The sequence below is a fragment of the Gymnoscopelus microlampas genome, assembly GCF_963454915.1.
Source record: "Gymnoscopelus microlampas genome assembly, chromosome: 4".
Classification (NCBI taxonomy): Eukaryota; Metazoa; Chordata; class Actinopteri; order Myctophiformes; family Myctophidae; genus Gymnoscopelus; species Gymnoscopelus microlampas.
This window is the reverse complement of record NC_139941.1, coordinates 30,357,576-30,376,638: the sequence shown is the minus strand read 5'-3', so window position 1 is coordinate 30,376,638 and position 19,063 is coordinate 30,357,576. Positions and strand designations below refer to the sequence as shown.

Here is a 19,063-nt window from a genome sequence, read left to right as displayed (position 1 = left end):
CATGATAATATGGACATGTCTACAGTAAACCTATGTTTTGGATGGTCAAGAATTACAATGATGTCATGTACAACATAATAAACTGTTCAGGTGATAATGGTGAATTCAGTGACATTGTGAGAAGATTTACAAGGAAATCGTGGTATCTGAGATGATGTAGAATGACATTTCAAGGCAAGCATATTTCATGTCAACCCATAACTGGGGCCAGAATTGCATATAATCTCTTCTTAGTATACACAATAAGTATTTATTTTGGTTGATACTTCTCAGTCCAGAGGCCAAATCTGAGGTGAATCATTCACTTTTTTATAAAAGTTGTTTTGATGGTCAAGGATTTCAATGATACCATATCCCTCTACATCATCCTCAGACGAGCCCTCCCAATGCGTCAGTCATCTCGATTCTCTGAACTGTTCACGTAGATAGTTAATGGTGATGTTCATTAAGTTGTTTGAGTTTGGGTAGCTCAGTCAGTAAAGCATTCGCCTTTGGATCATAAGGTTTTGGGCTCAATCCCAGGCACCACCAACCCGTATGGGTAGCATGGCTTGGGTAACCAAGACGTGAAGTACAGTAAGTACTGGGAGCTGACGGCAGGTGTTGTGCTGCGCTCCACCTCAGCAATCCATCTCCCAGGGGTCTAGTGCATTGAAAAGGGGATAGACACCCTTGTTCTTGGTTCTGGACAACCACCAGATCGATACTGACAATAAGCCACTCCAACCTACTTACTCAGTGACGTTGAGAGAATTAATTCACAGTATCTGAGAACATGGGTCATTGAGTCATTCCTATGTTCCCCCAGGTACATATTCTGTTAACAATAATATAATTATATATAATATGTTTATACATCATTTGGTTTAAATTATTTGGTATATATATATATATATATATATACATATATATATATATGATATGTATTTGTGATGAATCTGTGAATCTGTGTATCTGTCTCTCTATATGCCCAATATGGAAATTAATGATGTCATAGTGCTGACGTTATAAATGACCTTATAGACTGGCCTCTATGTACTCTGGTAACGGGTACTGCACTAGTTTAAACTAAAACCTGTCCAGTGGTCAGTAATGGAGAACAATTTTTTTGTTGAAGAGCAGAAGAATGGTGATCAAGTGAAGGAAATGGCAGCCACCACAACTTATTACAGATACACCAAGGAGGAGCTTTTGGATATAAAGGAATTGCCACGCTCCAACAAAAGGCCACAATGTCTCCCTGAAAGATATTACAGTGATGGTGTTTGGGATCCTGAGAAGTGGCATGACTCACTATATCCCACTTCGATATGCAGCTCTCCACTGGGTGGTTTTAAGAAAGTCTATGGGGACGATAGAGTTCCTTTGAAATGCAGAATCTCAGACCCTCTTGGGTGCCTAAAGGAGGACAATCTGGATGTTGTACTCAGCTCACAGAGGCGCACCTTTGGTGGGGGGTGTCAGGGCAATGCTGCAGTTGTACCCCACACAGATCGCCCCATCAGTCCCCTGGAGAATAAGGATGAGAGTCTTAGTGGGGCACGCAGAATTGGCAGTGGCCGCATCAGAGCCTTTGACAAAGAAGCATGTGCAGAGAAGGAACGGGAACGTGGACAAGACAAGAAATTCAGGAGAGATTTTGGTGACAAACATGTGTTCAGTGAGAGACGAAGGAATGAATCTTATGCAGAGGAAGAACCAGAGTGGTTCTCTGGAGGTCCCACAAGCCAGTCTGAAACAATTGAGCTCACTGGATTTGATGATGAGATCCTGGAAGATGACAAGTGTACGTCTCAGTTGTCAAGGAAGCAGAAAGTGTCTCTAAAGGAAGCAGTGATATGTAATGGTGGACAGGCAGAGGACCCACGTGTGGGCAGAGCCTCAACAGCTGATAAGGAGGTCCCATACCCGGACAGTCTGCCAGAGCATTCAGCTGGAGAATTTGACTTCAACCAGTTCTTAAACATGAAGACCACATCAGGGCTGCCTTCTATGATAGTATCTGCCAGTCGCTTCAGCCGGTGGTTCTCCAGTAACCTGAGCCCTTCAGGTAGTCATTCCAATAGCTTGAGGTCGACACCGCGTGAAGAGCTGGGGAGACTGGCAGAGCACAAAGAGAAGGTAGACATCTTAGAGATACTAAAAAAGGCCAAAATAGACCTGAAACCCCTCCTCTCCAGTCTGTCCGTGAACAAAGCTCGGCTACATGAGAGCACCAACTCAGGAATGGTGCTATCTCTGCAGGAGGTGGAGGGAGAAATGAAGGGGATGAAGCTGGGGACTGAACTACAGGTGCAAAAGGTTTCCCCTCCACAGAGAGATGGCACACCATTCATGGCTGAGCACTTGGAGGAAGCATTAACCGGTGGCTCCAGTGTTCATCCATACTCACATGACCCTGACATGTCAGCCTTTAATAAATTGGTCAGCAGCATGAAGGCAAGTGGAACTTTGCCTTCCTACCCCAAAGCCAACTCCCACAATCCATCCTCAGATGCTGCTCTAGTCCCGCTGCCTGAGGGTCAAGTGCCTGTTCAAAAGCAAAAAAACATATTCCAGGGGCTTCTGGGAGGCCAGGGTCCCCCTCGAAGCAGCTCACCTACTCCACTTGCCAGTCTGCTGAGTGGCTCTGATGCCCCGGCAACCTCTTCTGCTCCTTTACAAGGACTTCTGCATAAGGGCGCCTCATCCCCTGTCTTTTCACAGCGGGCACCATCACCTGACTACTTACGCTTGCAACCTTCATCAGGGTATCCAGCTGTACCTCAGCCCATGATGACGGAGAAGTTTACAGATGTGCATACTTCTATCAGCCCTGGACCCACTCCACAGATGAGAACACTGTCTATGGCTGCAGGTCAGGCAGACCTGGAAACCTTTCATGCTCTGCATGCCCACCACCCATTCCAAACTGGTTACAACAAACAACCACAAGACAAGGCCTTTCGAAACCGACAATGAATGAATATGTCCCCTGGCCCAGGCCCTCCCCCTGCCGGCAGAAGCTCTACTGGCAATGTCACTGGTGTCTTATCAACATCATTTACCCCTACACTGGTGTAGGGGTAAATGGAGTTCCAGACGTGATAATTTCAAACACAGTGCAGGATAGTAAAATGTTTACAGCTTGGCTCTACAGGAGGCCAGAAGGTTGGTCTGTGTGTCTGAAGCAAATTCCTTAAACTGCTGGCCTGATCAGTGCTAGATTTCTTGTGCACACTGCCAGTAAGCTAACTTAGTTTCATAGTTTTTTTAAATATTTTTTGCTATATCTAACTCATTTTTTTTAATGGAAGTCAGCAACGCTCGGATCAGGCTGAAACCTTGCCCATATTTGGAGACATACGTCATAGATGACTGACATCACAGACTGGCCACATGAAGTCCAATACTCACATTGGAGGCACACCGTTACCTGGATTCACATGATTAATTTATTTTCTTTTCCATCTCCACCTCCCATTTACTGGTTTAACTGTGGACTTTCAATTCTGAGACGATGCATAGACTCAGTCAGACTATATTTGTCTTTAACGTTGAAGTCGTTGCTTTTGATGAGGCCTAACGTGAAACAAGTTCAACTACTGCCAGAGACTTATGTAGAGCCAGCCACCCACCAAGGATGGTACAGTATTTTAAACCATTGTCTGGTTGTCCTGTCCCCATGTAATTTCCCCCAAGAAACTGCATTGAAATAGGGCTACTACAGGTTAAAAGTGTTTGATAGTGGAGAGACACCATGTTTACTCTGTTGTCCTATATGGCAAGGTCTGGAATATTTCAGGTAGCAAGTGTTTGTTTTTCTGCAATTATTTTATCAGTGTTGTTTTTTTCTTTCCTTTTTTTCCTCCTTTGTTTTTTTTTCTTCTTTGTTTTTGACTGCCAAGAGCTCAGTCCTACAGATGTTCTTGCAGGTGGGCGACAGAGGTAGGGAAGAGGTTGGTTAAACAGATGGCCTTATGAAGGATGATCTAGAAAATCATGGAAGATGGCTGTATAGCACGTGTAGCCCCTAGAGGGAAGCAGAGATAGAGTGAGGTCATAAGTGACACAGGTATTTAAAACCTTTCTGAACAAGCAGATAGTAGGCTGCCAATCTGTGGGTCCTCACAACACCATACCGGTTACTGTGTTGTGGGAGGAGGAGGAGGAGGAGGAGTATCTTATTGTTTTTACAATGTGTTGGTTTACTTTTTTGTTATACATGGATACATGGAAAATGTTTGTTATATCATCAGGTGTGTAACGTTCATGTGTTTGAGACATGCAAGGGGTGTTGTCTCTCCAGGGAATTGTGCATGTAAACTGGATACAGAATCTGCAGTTGAGAAAGTGCTGCAATTGTGTATGTATGAGCATTTTGGTGGTATGTGCCCCGCTCCACACTCGAAAATATAAAGTTCTGTAGCCACAGTGTAGCCTCTTCTGAACGACAAAGATTTTGCCCGTCCGGCCTGCAACCATTGTAATCAATTTAATCAATGGGGGTTTGATGATGCAAGCAAGCATCTTGAGACTTTCAGTGTGTCAGGGCACTTACTGACTGAACAAGCCAATGACTCAGAATGATCAGAATAGCCTATAGAGTTTTAACTTTTTAACAACGTAGGCTGTATAGCAAACATCGCTTACACAGCCTTAAATCACGTAGAGTTATTGAAATGAATTAATAAATTACTCTTAACACTACCAACATGCATAACTAGGCTACCAAGACACTGAGGAACAGTAGGTCTATTTTCTAGTTTAATGGATCAAATCAATATCCTGTCCCATCCAAATAATAAAGTATCTAAACTCAGAACTCTAGCCTACATAAAGTCAGACTTGTGAGAGCTTAAAAAAAAAGATTATTCAGTGGTGGTCTGGCGGAATTGGTTTCCAGTCCCCCCCCCCCAAAAAAACAAAACAATACAAATGAAAATAAAATCATATTTGAACTCGGGACCCCCCAAAATAATATTTGAACTGGGAGCCTGACAAGCCCTTGGAATGTAGGAATTGTTTGAGTCGGTTCCAACTTCCACAGATAAATGGAAAGCCTCCTTGTAGATCTGCTATTTTCAAATATTTTGCCTATTATATTATTTGGTCAATGTTTGACCAGTTTTTATGGTCTTTTTTTCCATTTTATTTATTTTGTTTTTATTTAATTTAATGTATTGTCACTTCACTGTCATCTGGGGACCCCGGCCCTCCCTAAAATAAAGAAACAATCATGTGACCCACAGCAGGTTGCGAACCTGTGATCTAGGAGAGCATTGTAGGTGTCAGCCAGGCAGCTGCCTTGCACTTGTTTCAAGGGAAACAAAGTTACCTTGTGCGTCGGGTCGGACCACAGACGGCTCATCGGCGGAGCTGCTGGGCTATGCCTGCTGTTTCTGTCTCAGCCTCATTCTCCTTGTAAGCAGTAGTCGTGCTGCTTAAACACTTAGCTTGTTGGCTAAATATAGTTTTCTTCATAAATACGCGATTCATATCGACGATATATCGGGTAAGTAAAAGCTCGCGTTGAGCTCATCTGTCTCGATTGCACTTGTTTGCCCGTTTATGTGGATCAATGGCAAAAATACCAAATGCCAGGTAAAAGTTGACAGTTCAGTTGAACAGCAGCTAGCCAAGCCAAGCCAAGCCAGCCCTCCTAGCTAGCCTGGGCCTCGGTGCTAACGTTAGTTAGCTACTAATTGCATCTAAATCGTAAAGGACTCAGATGGGGTCCGTTTTAGCACGACCGAGATGACGTTGGTGTGTATTATGGAACAAACCCACACAGCGGGTTATGTTTAGCGGCATTATATCCTCTACATTTGGGCATGGCAACTTGAGGCACAGAGCTCAGAGTCCCCGTGACACTGCGGAGTTGGACTTGTGGAATTTACTAAGTACCTGGTCACTGGTTGCAGGTAGTTGGTTGTTTACTCGTATGTGAAAGTGATTTGGCAATGCAAATGATCGGAAAATAATGCAACGTTGCCCTTTTAAGTTGTACTATTATGATTAAATATGGTTTTAAGATGATTTAACCTCCGGATGTACTTTTCTAAACCCAGACGTGCCACCTCATCAAGTAGTCAGTAGTGAGTGAGAGTGTGCTGTGTGTGTCCCTGGGAGTTTGGTAAATCGAGCGAGTAGACTGGTCATTTGCGTTTCATATGTGGATCGATATCATATTAAATACCTTGGATCTTAATCATAATACAAGATGTTTGGTTTGGGACTGTGTTGGTAGACGACAGTGGATTTTAAAGACAGTTTTGGGGAGTCAACAACAGTCAAGGTGTGACCTTGTGACATCATGTTATTCTGTGATTTAGTGCTCTCAAAATGTGACGTCTCCCTCCTGGCCTGCTATGTAACCTCTTATTCACCAACTAGTTTCACCATGTTTCCCCATTTGTCATTATTTTCATAGCTCTTATTTTAAATGCTTTTATTAGCATGAGTGGGACAGTAGTGACAGGGATGATATGCAACAGAGATCACAAGCAGGACTCAAATTCAAGACTACATGTTCTTCTTGACTCACCAAGACAGCCCAATTATTACTTAAATGGGTATTACAGTTTAAAATTTCTGGGGTCATTTTAACGTCTACTCTGGCTTTTGTGTGCACCGCAGACAGTTTTTAAGTTGCTTCATTCATTATTTAGATACTTCTACTTGATATTTATTTATCAGACCCCCCCATTACCCATTGAACTTCAAATACATTTTAACCATGTTAGACTCATTGAAAACACACGTCCCTCGTTCTGGTGACTGATATTGACCTTCTAATGTGTGAGGGGGGGCGTGTTTTTCAATTATTATTTTTATTTATTTTTATTTTTTTAATTATGAGAAGATCAAACAACACAAAAAGCTAAATTTCATTGAAAAAAACACGCCCCCCCCAACGCATTAGAAGGACAATATCAGTCACCAAAACCAGGAACGTGTGTTTTCAGTCTAACCCAGTTCAAATGGAGTTTGAAGTTCAATGGGTAGGAGGGAGGTGGGCGTGTCTGATAAAATGAATATCAAATATCTAAATATTGAATCAAGAAACTTCTGGGGCCACACGATTAAAATAACCCCAGAAGTTTTTGAAAGTGAAAACCCCTTCAATTTGTTTGAATTGAATATAAGGGCTTTGAAGCCATCAATCCTGCTCAGGCTATACTAGACTGCTCTGCAAAGAAGAAAGTTGTTTGACCCACCTGACCCAACGTTTTCTTTCATTTTTTTTATGATGTGTGAACTTGAATTGACTCGACCTGTAGTGTTTGTGATGTTAGTCTTCTTAGCTTAACCTAAGACAATGGCATCCATGTGCTTGTTTTCTCTATGCTACAGTATTTTGGACAGTTTAGTTTAGGGTTGGGATCCGGCACCGGAGGAACGGGATCCAACATTGAGGAACCGGAATCGGTATTCGGTTCCATCACTTTTGGAACCGTTTCCGGAACCTTTTTTTTTTTATGACACTGTCAAAGCCGGTATTAGGACTTCACATCGGCTATACAATTACAATACCAGTCGTTCTCAAACTTTTCAATGTAAGGACCACCATAACTCTGAGACTGTACAAATTGAACCAAATGGGTTCCATTTGTGCACTCTCCGAGTTACAGACCTGTAAGGGTCCATTTGGAACCCCTATAGGAATCGTTAAATGGAACCGTTAAGCAACCGAAATCGTTAAAATCTTAAAGGATCCCAACCCTAGTTTCATTCAGGCCTGTAGAGAATGCAGAGCTAATACACAGTTGTCTAATTTTAATGATTTGATAAATCTAATAAGTTTAAGTTTAATTCTGAGTGTTGTTTACTTATTAACAACAGAAGCCTAAAAGTAGCACAAATGTTTCTCTATGCTTTGTTCACGCTTTCACACTCTGCCAGTGCAGAGTGTGGGCGTCATAAAACACATCCCAGCAGATGTTTCCTCAAAAGGAAGTATTAGACTATGTTGTGTGGCCTTCTGCTAACTCAGTTATGGCCATGCGAGAAGAATCCGAAAATATACTTTTCTGAGTGCATGGAGACCGCAGCAACCTTGCATGCTTTCTCTTGTTACTCACTATAAACTAGCAATGAAGTCTTTATACCAAGTCTTAGAATCTCATAAATATGCCCTCTGGCTTCTTGTGTAAAGGTGTACAATATGGACAGTGCCACAATATCTTTAGGTTACTGGTGTAAGCAGTAAAAGGCACTCCCTATATGTTAAGACATACATGGATATTAACATTGCATTTTCAGAGAGTTCCTACTAGTAAAAATGTGCAAGTTTTGCTTGTCTGTGTATTGCTTTTTGTACTTATGTCAGCAAAACATGCTTCTGCTAAATGTGGAATGTTCTACAGGATGCACTAACTCCAATTTACATTTTGGTTGGCATCAGCTGTGTTGATTGATTTTCATTTTCATTGATATAATTAACAAGTTTGTTGTTTGTTTTTATTCCTCTAGTGAGGGCAAGGCTGTGCATTGCATTGAAGCTGGGTTCATAAGCTTCTGTCACTTGGAAGTCGGTTAGAAGTACACTAAATCTCTGCCCTGTTTTACAGGGCATGCCCTTAACCATGTTGTTAAATAATACATACATTAATCTGAACTATAAGAGATTTGGTATTGCCTAAGCAAATGTAGCCTAGTTGAGCATAGTGTGAGGAGGTTGTGGGTTTGTAATACACAAGTCCTTGTAATACACATTACACAATGAATTCATTCATTTGAGTTCAAACATTGACAGAGCATGGTCCTTGGCTTTTTTCCTAGCTACAGATTAGAGTAGGAGTCAGCAGCGAAAGATTACCATTACTCCAATGAGAGACGTCTGCAGCATAAGTGGATCTTTTTCAGCTGACTACACCAGCTCTCAAATGGGAGCTGAAACATTCTCTTGATCTTGCCCATGATATATCCATAGTGTCTTAAATGTTTGGTGGTTTTGCATATTAATTCATTTATTTCTACCAATTAAGCTTTTGTTCAGAGCAGAATGAACTTGTTTTTGGAAGCAAGTCAGTCGGCTTGCATTTCTTGTATCCTTTTTTGTACCACAAAAGCATCAATCATTTGAATGCTTTCTTTCAAGGGCTTGCACTTAATGTCCTCTTGACCTGAGGGCACCAAACGGTATCATTCAAAGGCACAGCAGGGGAAAACTGGAACACTGCATACAAAGTAGGTCCGTGCTAGCTGATGACCACCCTTCATTCTGAACTGAGAATATCTTGGTGTGTTTATGACTATGAGTAAGAGGCTGTGTCTTCTTAGTTGTTTTGGTTAACCCAGCTAATAGGAATGGAACAAAGCTATGTTCCTGTAAGTCTGTGATGTTGTTAAACAAGCTCTAAAGCTAAATGGATTTGCAGCCCTGTTAGTAATTTTTCTTAATGGACTTTGTTAAAACAGCCTCAACAGCCAGTGCTGAAAGAGAAAGTGCTAATTGCCCTTTCATATACAACTACCATGATACTACTTATGTAAACCCTGCTCATGGTAAGACACAATAATGGTAAGACACAACAATTGAAGTTTTTGCAAAGTCCTGGCTGCAATTTTGAGTGGTTTGAGTTTAAAGTAATATAATTTTACTCTTCTCTGATACAAGCCACTATTGAAACATGCTCCAGATAGTACAGGTCTATGTTTTAACATAGTATACATTATGATTTCCTGAAATTTAAGGCTCATTGGTGATGTTTGCTATTGGATTAAATCATTTAAGTAATTTCCAGGGCATCAAGACATTTCTGAACAACGAATGTTGGATTATGTCAAGGCCATTTAATCATTGCCAGACTGCTAGCAAGGCTATAGATGTTCCGGCCACTACGGGGCCTTGACATCTAGATTTTCAGGCCATTTTGCGACCTAAAAATCTAGTAGAGCTGATCAGAGCATGGCCAGTCCAATCCGGATGTTACATTTGTAACACGTTTGTAACCAGATTTAGCCAATCAAATCTGGATGTTACATTTGTGATGCCCACAAGACAGTTTTAATATAAAAGGAAAGCAATTCAGAGTGCTTTACATAAGGCATGAAAGGGTATTTAAAGGCAACAACAGTGAGACCATGCTTTGCGGTGCATACAGCTATCGGCTCCACTTATATAGGTAAAACTAGTAATCTGGTTGTGGTGGTCCTGCAGTAATCTCTTTTTAGGGATTATGGAAGGAGGCAGCCACCGGTCAGTCCATTTGACAGCCCAGAATGATGGATTATGAGCTGCTGTTGTGGAAGTGTTTTTTATTTCATGGCCAGGTCAAAATCATGGGCCTGATGGCATGACAAATGTCTATGAAGGTGGTAGGATATGGAGACTGCTTGTTGACTGGGTTGTGCCAGCCATTATTTTTAGGTCTTGCCTGGATTGTCCTGTGCCGCAGAGCTTGTTGTCATAACAAAACCAGAACGCCCCTTCACTGACGCTACACCACACCATGTCACTGGGTGATGATGTGCAGTAAAGTCACATGTATACTTTCCATTTAGGCTAGCTATTAGTTGACTCATAAACAGAAGTTTTTGAGTAAGGCTGTCATTGCTACTACGAATGGCATTTGAACTGCTATAACTTGTAAGTAAGCATGTGGTAAACCAAAGGTATTATTCTTTAGGCAGCCTGACTTTATATCTGATGAATTTGGTGAATGTTTATAAAAGTCCAATAGTACTATTGAGGAAGAAGAAAAATAAATCCTGTACATCTGTTGACAATCATGTATTTTGTGGATTTTTCTAACATAAAAATCTTACTGATTATCATAAGTGCTTGTATCAAATCTCATTGTGCACTTCTCATGCCCTATGGTTAACATACCCTTTAACGGACAATATTGGCTAATAATACTGTTCCACCAATAGATTGGTCAGGTCGTAATGTGACTGCATAGCTTAATTAATGGTATGTCAATTGCTTTAAAAAATGTTTCAGTGAGGTATAAGTGCAGTTAAACTTTACTGCACTCACTTGTACAAACATCTTTTTTTTCCCCAACAGGTTCGTTCTCAGCAACATCCTTTTTACTCCCTTCTCCCCTTTCCTTTTTTTTCTTTCTTTTTATTTACTTTGGGCTTGTTGTTTTGTTGCGGAGGGGACCGCTTTGGTATCACAGAGCTGAGCCAAGCCGTGTTGATGGTCTGCGGACAGTTTGTGCCCACTGACAGACACAAGCCTTCTGGATTCCACCACTAACAAGAGGAATCATGGCAGCCAAACCCAGTGGGATTAAAATGCCCAGCAAGATAGCCAGGACAACAGGGACAGCAGCCACTAAGGCTGCCCCAAGCACAGGTAAGACTTCTCCATCACCATCCATTACCAGACATCTCCTCCTAGCAGTGGTTGCTGCTACTGGAAGAAATTTGGAATGTTTTTCAAATATGAGCTACAAGACACTATTGTGGCACTGTCTAGGTCAGAGGTTAGTTCTCCTCTGATCCTATACAATCTGCTTTGATTTGCAATAAGGGGCTCACGGTTTCTCAAGCAGTTACGATAACTTAAGAAGACTTAGAATATCATGCTATTTCACCCTATCACTCTTTCCCTTATAGCTGGACCCAAAGCAACTGTGGCTGACAAAACAGCTGCAAGTGTCAGTGAAGAGCCCCAGGATTCTGAGGAAACCTTTGATGTTGGCGAGCGTGTGTGGGTTAATGGGAACAAACCAGGCGTCGTACAATTCCTTGGGGAGACACAGTTTGCTCCAGGACAATGGGCAGGTATTGTTCTGGATGAGGCCATCGGGAAGAATGATGGGTCAGTAGCTGGGGTCCGCTACTTCCAGTGTGAGGCCTTGCGGGGGATATTCACCCGTCCGTCTAAGTTGTCTCGCACAGAAGGAGATGCCAACGGAACTGAAACGGCTCCGCCATCCCGTGCCGCTTCACCCACACCTTCAGTTGGTAGTGTGGCCTCCCATACACCTTCTACAAAATCAGCGCTTCCCTCAACCACACCCAAAAAAGCCACATCTGCTACTATAACAACTTCCAACTTGGCACGTGCAAACAGTGAATCTATCTCCAACCTCTCAGAGACTGGATCCGTCAAGAAAGGAGAGAGGGAGCTCAAGATGGGTGACCGTGTTTTGGTAACGTTTATACAATATTCCGTTATATATCTCAGAATTTCCAATTTTTAAAAAAACACATTTTTGCAAACACTTATGTGTAATCCAGTAGGAAAACGGAATAAAAAATAAAAGTCAAGAACATTGTATTTAAGGGCCATATTTGGAGTCAGTCATTTATTATTATTGATTTTATATCCTTGTTTCCGATATTATCCCAGAGAAGGAAGGTGGGTGGCTAGAAATCTACCTCTTGCCCTTTAGGTGTCATAATCGCAATAACACAGGCGGGTTATTGGTCAGGAGTCACAGGACTCACTGGCATTCTCCTCCCCTTTCTCCATGGTAATCTCTGAGGAATGTATGTGTGCAATATGACCTCTTCACTTCAGCCCACCTGGCTTCACCCTCCTATCACCTCACTAGCCAGTGGAAATAGTAGCACTGACGTTGTATTTAGTGTAGTTAATCCGTGTCTGTGTTGTCCTCCTATTCACAGCCATATGCTGTCCTTTATAAGTACCTTCCTTCCTCTTGACCGAATCCTTTTTTCTCTCCCTTCCTCCACAGGAGGCTGTATAGCACAATATGAAAAGAGGAAGTCTGTAACTCACACACTAGGCTGGAGAGGAAATACCCTCACAAAAAGAATTAGATCAATTGAGTCACAAGCAGACCATACATCTGTGTAGTTGAATATGAAGTAATCACATGCTCATATTTTAGCATACAGTAGTTTCATTTATGTGTTTGCAAGGCACGCACCCAATTCGTTTTTTCTTTTCTTTTCTATATATTTTTTACTATGGTGATGGTATTATCTCACCCAAGGTCTCGAATCCTGTCCGATCTTGTGTGTGGATTAAATGTTTTGCATTTCTTTTCCAGGTTGGTGGTACAAAAGCTGGAGTGGTACGTTTCCTTGGGGAAACAGATTTTGCCAAAGGCGAGTGGTGCGGTGTGGAATTGGATGAACCCTTAGGAAAGAATGACGGGGCAGTGGCAGGCACAAGGTAAACAAACCACTCTCTAGAAAGAAAAGCACTTTTGATTAACCAGCTACATGAATATTATGAAACCTATTAGTCTAATTGTTGCCAATCACATCTCAGATATTTTCAGTGCCAGCCCAAGTATGGCCTCTTTGCGCCAGTCCACAAGGTGTCACGCATTGGCTTCCCTTCCACCACACCAGCCAAAGCAAAGACGACCGTTCGAAAGGTAGTGACCACTCCATCAGGCCTGAAGCGCAGTCCCAGCGCCTCTTCCATCAGCACCATGAGCTCTGTGGCATCTTCTGTCAGCGCCAAGCCCAGCCGCACTGGCCTGGTGAGACGTGCACACACAGCAGCAGCAAAACTATATGAATATGAGTTCAGTAGACCTGCCGGCATATAAACTCAGTGGAGGGGCAGTGGAAGGAGGCTGAAAGGCATCTTTTTGCGCTCCTCTATTTCACCAACTTGAACATGGTTCTCTTCTGTCCCTACGCAGCTCACAGAGACGTCATCGCGGTACAATCGTAAGATATCTGGTACCACGGCCCTGCAGGAGGCACTGAAGGAGAAGCAACAGCACATTGAACAGCTGATGGGTGAGCGGGACATGGAGAGGGCTGAGGTTGCTAAGGCCACCAGCCATGTTGGGGAGGTGGAGCAAGAACTGAACATAATGAGGGACGACCAAGAGCAGGTCAGCACCAACTCACAATGCCTGCGGTCTACAGCTAATTGACTACCACTCTATGTATAAACATCCTCCATCTCTTAAGGCTTAACTACTATGAACTGGAAAGTCTACATTGTGCGTGTGTGTGTGATGAACATCCTCCATCAATTAAGGCTTAACTACTATGAACTGGAAAGGCAACATTTTGTGTGTGACCGTGTGTGCTTGCATTTTTCCCTATATTCATATTGATTATTTTCATGCCTAAGATGGAGGGCAAGATGGATCAGCTACGTGGCTTGGTGGAGGCTGCAGACAAAGACAAAGTGGAGCTGCTGAATCAGCTGGAGGAGGAGCGGAGGTAAGGTTTCCCAGAGGTACATCTAGTCAGGAAGAGGAAGAATTATTTTTTTTGTCTCGATCAAGACATCGATCGGCATAAAAAAAAATGTGTGTGCACATTTTCACGCAGATTGGTGTAAACCGGCACGGACCCAAAGGACCATAATAAAACAGGGGCAAGTCAGGATAACCTACAGGTCTCGCATAGTCGTAGATGTTATACAAGTAGGTTACAGCATGGGTTCCCAAACTTTTCAGCCCGGGACCCCAAAATAAAGCGGCAATTGACTCGCGACCCCACCTAAACCTGGAGGTCATTTATGCACATAAACTTGCACGTTCGGTGCGCATTTGTAATGTATTAAAATGGTAAAATGTACCATTTGTGATCATTTTAGATGGTATTTCATCCATTCTGTTGAATAAAAAGTAAAAAAAAAAAAAAAAAAGTTTTTTTTTTTTTTTTTTTTTAATGACCCAAAATAATTTCGCGACCCCACGTCAGTCTCCCGCGAACCCCTGGGTTACAGGGACTGTCAATGACGTGGAGTAATGTGGTGGAGGCACTTTGTGACATCATTAAACAGTAACAAAGCAAACTAAAATGCACGTTACTGTATTTAGGTATTAAGGTTTAAAGAAACGCAAAGCCCCAAACATACTCACTGCTCAGCCTATAGCCCTACTGTAGTTCGACGGTGTTGCATACCAAGAGCAGATCTCTCGTCCGTCCTGACTATCTGTTCTTTTTGGCAAGTAAAACCCTTGCATGATGGAGTAGATACGGTATGCTGTAGAAACTATGGATAAACACAGGAACATTTACAGTGCATCTGTAAAAAAAGTGTCAAGAATCGCTGCACTACAGTAAGGAGGTACAGCGATCAGTTGGGTGGTGCACTGCACACACATGTATCTGCAAACACGCGTACATGTATTACATTATGGTCGATTAATGTAACGTTTGGCCAGAGAAATCTTACCGGTCACGGCCAGCCAATAAAATGCCTAGCAGAAACCCTTGTCTTGACTGGAGCAGCTCAGCCAAATGCCCTATTTATTATTGCATTTTAGACATTCTCAGTTTCTTCCAATGTGCTCAAATTACATAAGGGATTTGTTGATCTTTAACAGGAAGGTGGAGGACCTCCAATTCCGTGTGGAAGAAGCTTGCATAACCAAAGGAGATCTGGAGGTAAGTACAGGCAGTGACACATTTGTTTAAAAAAAACAGCAATGGATCTCAGGACTGCTTCTTTACCCTTGACATGAGTGATTTAGAAGATGCATTTAATACAGACTTAATTGACAAATTAAGATACATCTTAGTTAATCTCCAGTTGGCTACTTGGCTGCTGTTAATTATGATTTAAGATAGCAACCACATGCAATTGACTGACATTCTTGTCAGAGCCAGTTAATTATGACAATGACTGAGCATTTACATTATCTGCAGTTCCTGTTGGCAATAGATAACCAGTCTCAGTCAACTTGTTTGCATGGATGAATGAATTCTGCATTCCTCCTCCATAAATGACTTGTCTGAAACCTCATTCTCTCCATGGTATTGAAAGAATGGTATTGATGACAATGTCATCAATACCATCATTCCTTGCAGAGCTCTGCTGTGACAAAACTTAATATCCACAGCTGGTGTCCTTCATATATTCATGAGGTCGCAAAACCTCTCATGTTCTCCAGCATCTGAAAACTGTTTCTGTTTGGGCGCTGACATCAAGACAGGTCATAGCTTTTATGAACAGTTATTTCACTGCAGCTGCTATTGTAACACAGCCTTCGCTTTGATAAATGTCACAGATGATTCATGTCCCTATCTTAAGTTTGCGAGACGGACAATTGGACTCATATCTGTATTGATTCTCATCAAAAGATTTATGTTATTATTCCACAGTGCAACACCGGTCAGGTGATCATCCTTGAAGGCGTCTCTCCTCAAAATAGATCTTTAGAAATGAATACAACAGGGTTAGAATACCCCTTTATCTTCCTTTCTATACTAACAAACCGTTTTATACTTACCAATGTCTACACGTGTATTAAATACATGCATGCAGCTTAAAATACATAAATTAAATAAAAATAAAAAATGAAAACAAGAAAGAGACCAAGCCACTACTTTGTGTGGTCTACTTGCTTATTGTTTTATGTGGATTTCAAGCTGCTGAAGGTGTACTAATGTTGTGTTATAACCCCAAGTGCCTCTGTATTCATTGATGTGATTTATCCCCCCCTCCTCTTGTCCTTCATGTTGGCCCAGTGCTTAGCATGGAACCACTGGAGATGCTCCCCTGCCATTTCACTGCCTAGTCACTGGCCACAATTCAAACTCCCCAAATGCAAGTAAAGGGGAATGGCACTCAATTTAAGAATTCATGCACTTTTTTTTTATGGGAAAGGTCAGTGCATGCATCATTAGTCAATATTTCACACCCAAAGCAAAAACATCTAAGAGCTAGAACTCTTAATTTGTCATTACATATTAAACTCCAGCCTGAAGCTGCACCCATAGACACAGTATGGGGGACACATTTTATGGGTGTTTTTCACTGTACCTCCAACATTCTTAAGTGTTATGTTATTGTAGTGCTATTGGTCCTTCAGTAAGATGATAGTAAATGTTTTTCTGAACTGGCCATGGGCACAGAATGTCCCATAAAAAGCTGAAACTCAGTGGTATTCCCCTCTTGTGATGAAACTAAAAGTGAATGTACTTTGTAACATGTAAGACTAGGGGCACTAAATCGATAATTAAATGGTATCCTTGAAATGCAATTAAGAATACTTTTTCACCATACATTTTTAGGGCGTGAATGGGGAACCCAGATAGATTGATGGATAGATACATTGATCCCTGGGGGGAAATGTTGTATCAGCAATAATAGTAACAGGATAGGTAGCCTACAGATAAGAGTAGAGAGAGAATATAAAAAAATCAAGTAATACGAAAAACAAATCCCATAGCCCCATACTCTTAAGTGTTACACTTTGTGTCAATGTTGTTTAAAAAGGATCAATGGACCTTCTACTTAAATTGGCCTGATCACATAAGAGAGAAAGCAAGGTTGGTTATGATACCCTGACAAGCTTTTTAGGTTAATATGAACACAAGCATGTAAATTCCTCACTTATGTCTGAAAGAATGCGTAGTCATGTTGGAAATTTAAGTAAAATAGTGTATGGGGAACATAACCACTTCTGCTTTCTCTCAATGTAGGCCTTCATGGTGAAGTCAGTTTTTTTTTTCTAATTTATCACTCAAAATATGTGTAAATCATAACAGTGAACTCTTTGCTTTCTTCACCAGGTCTAATAATGTTGCATGATTACTTGTAAATGCATCCCATACGCATATCCATAACACAACCGCTTGTTACTGTATGTAACGTTCCATCCATCCACTCCTTGGAATAATCCCTGTGTACCATTGTTCAGGGCCCCACCTGAATGTTCTGCATGGGGTACCTTTTCACCCTCACATCACCTCCCTTCAACATTGCTTGTCTCTCCCCTCCTCTCCCCATCCTACAAACAGACACCAACATTCTAATCACTCCACTCTATCCCCCTGGCCTTTCTGTCTGCATTGGGCTGGCATGTGATGGTGGCACTGGTGTGTTCTCTTCCTCTCCCCTTGTCTACTAACAGACGCAGACCAAACTGGAGCATGCCCACATTAAGGAGCTTGAACAGAGCCTGCTCTTTGAAAAGACCAAAGCTGAGAAACTCCAAAGAGAGTTAGAAGACACTAGGGTAATGGCTTCCGCTCTGCCGCTTGCTGCTTTCTTGGAAAGAGGAATGGGGGACGGGGACAATGGCAGAAAAATGGACAAAGGGAACACAAGTGTTGCTGAGGAGTGTCAGGGCCTCATGTGGGCTTGTGGTTAACGCCCAAATCCATCTGTAGGGTTTATAACAAAACAAGACTAAATGTAATAATAAAAAAACACCACAAAACGTCACATAATAGAAGAAAATGATTGACCTTTGGTTTATTATATTTCACTCCTTTGGCACTTTTAATTTGCACTACCACACTAATTTTCACTAGTGTGGTATTTTCTTCACAAACTCTGACTTAATTATACAATAGTTATTTCTTTAATAACTTGAAAGACTTAGATCTACATCTATTGACTGAGTCACATTTTTCATACCCATTTTTCCATGTTGCTGAAGGATCTAATCCTGGCTTTACTGGTAAATTGTACTGTATCTCCGTTTCATCAGATGAACCTCTGCCCAACTACTTGTTTCCTGACTATCCTTTGTTCTCCTTCCCTGTACCCTCCCGCTTGTCTTTGCTTTTTGGTGGGTCCAATTCCCCACCTCTTGCAAGTCTTTAACATGTGCCTCTTCCTGGACTGTGCTGCTTTGTGTTCACCTGGGGTATCACAGCCACAAAGGGGTATCCATAGTTATACAATTCTAAATCTCTTAGTTATACAGATGAGGTTGAAAGTCATAGTTACACATTTTGATATTAATTTAAACTAGCTGAACAAAATGTAAATGTTCCTGGTATATATATATATATCAGAAATTACACTAAAGTGTTCTTTAAATTCAAATTAAATCCCAATACCTTATGCCCTACACTTGACTGAAAATAGAAACACCAGTTATCTACATGTTTAGCACTGATATCTTCTAAATACCAGCGTCAGTGATGATAATTAACATAATATTCCAATCTATAACGTGTTTATATCAGTGGTGGAAATAATTGTCAATTTTTATAGTTTTGACCATACCCTCTATACCCAGAAGAGGTCAGTATAATGTTGTGTTGCTATCAAAAGTAAGCATGTGTCCGCCTTGTAAACTCAACAAGTGAATTGAATCAGAGCTGTTATTGGTTGGGCCAAGTTTTACTGCTTTTCTTTATTGACCTATGAATTGTTGGTGTCTGATATTGAATGATTTCCATTATGGATAATCTGAAAATGCCCAATTATGGCTTT

At 41.6% G+C, this 19,063-nt stretch overlaps 2 protein-coding genes across 7 annotated transcripts in view; both read left to right on the top strand.

Annotated features, from left to right (window-relative positions):
- Nucleotides 1-1,092: 1,092 nt before the first annotated feature.
- On the top strand, nt 1,093-2,961 carry LOC311044055 (eukaryotic translation initiation factor 4E transporter-like; the record flags this gene model as incomplete). The annotated part of the gene is made up of 1 exon (XM_084055476.1): nt 1,093-2,961. The coding sequence occupies one exon, from the start codon at nt 1,093-1,095 to the stop codon at nt 2,959-2,961; it is 1,869 nt and encodes a 622-aa protein (XP_083911602.1).
- Nucleotides 2,962-5,337: 2,376 nt separating this feature from the next.
- clip1a (CAP-GLY domain containing linker protein 1a) overlaps nt 5,338-19,063 on the top strand; it is a 33,487-nt gene continuing 19,761 nt past the window's right edge. Inside the window, exons 1-9 of one of the 6 annotated variants that reach the window (XM_084055275.1) lie at nt 5,338-5,494; nt 10,997-11,290; nt 11,554-12,092; nt 12,960-13,084; nt 13,184-13,400; nt 13,566-13,763; nt 14,009-14,100; nt 15,216-15,276; nt 17,748-17,852. In XM_084055275.1, the coding sequence (XP_083911401.1) occupies nt 11,203-11,290; nt 11,554-12,092; nt 12,960-13,084; nt 13,184-13,400; nt 13,566-13,763; nt 14,009-14,100; nt 15,216-15,276; nt 17,748-17,852 (1,425 nt within the window). In that variant the 5' untranslated portion in view covers nt 5,338-5,494; nt 10,997-11,202. Of the gene's footprint in view, nt 5,495-5,762; nt 5,904-9,796; nt 10,574-10,996; nt 11,291-11,553; nt 12,093-12,959; nt 13,085-13,183; nt 13,401-13,565; nt 13,764-14,008; nt 14,101-15,215; nt 15,277-17,747; nt 17,853-19,063 lie in introns of those variants that run through there. The other 5 variants (XM_084055280.1, XM_084055276.1, XM_084055278.1 and 2 more) reach the window with 5 other exon arrangements.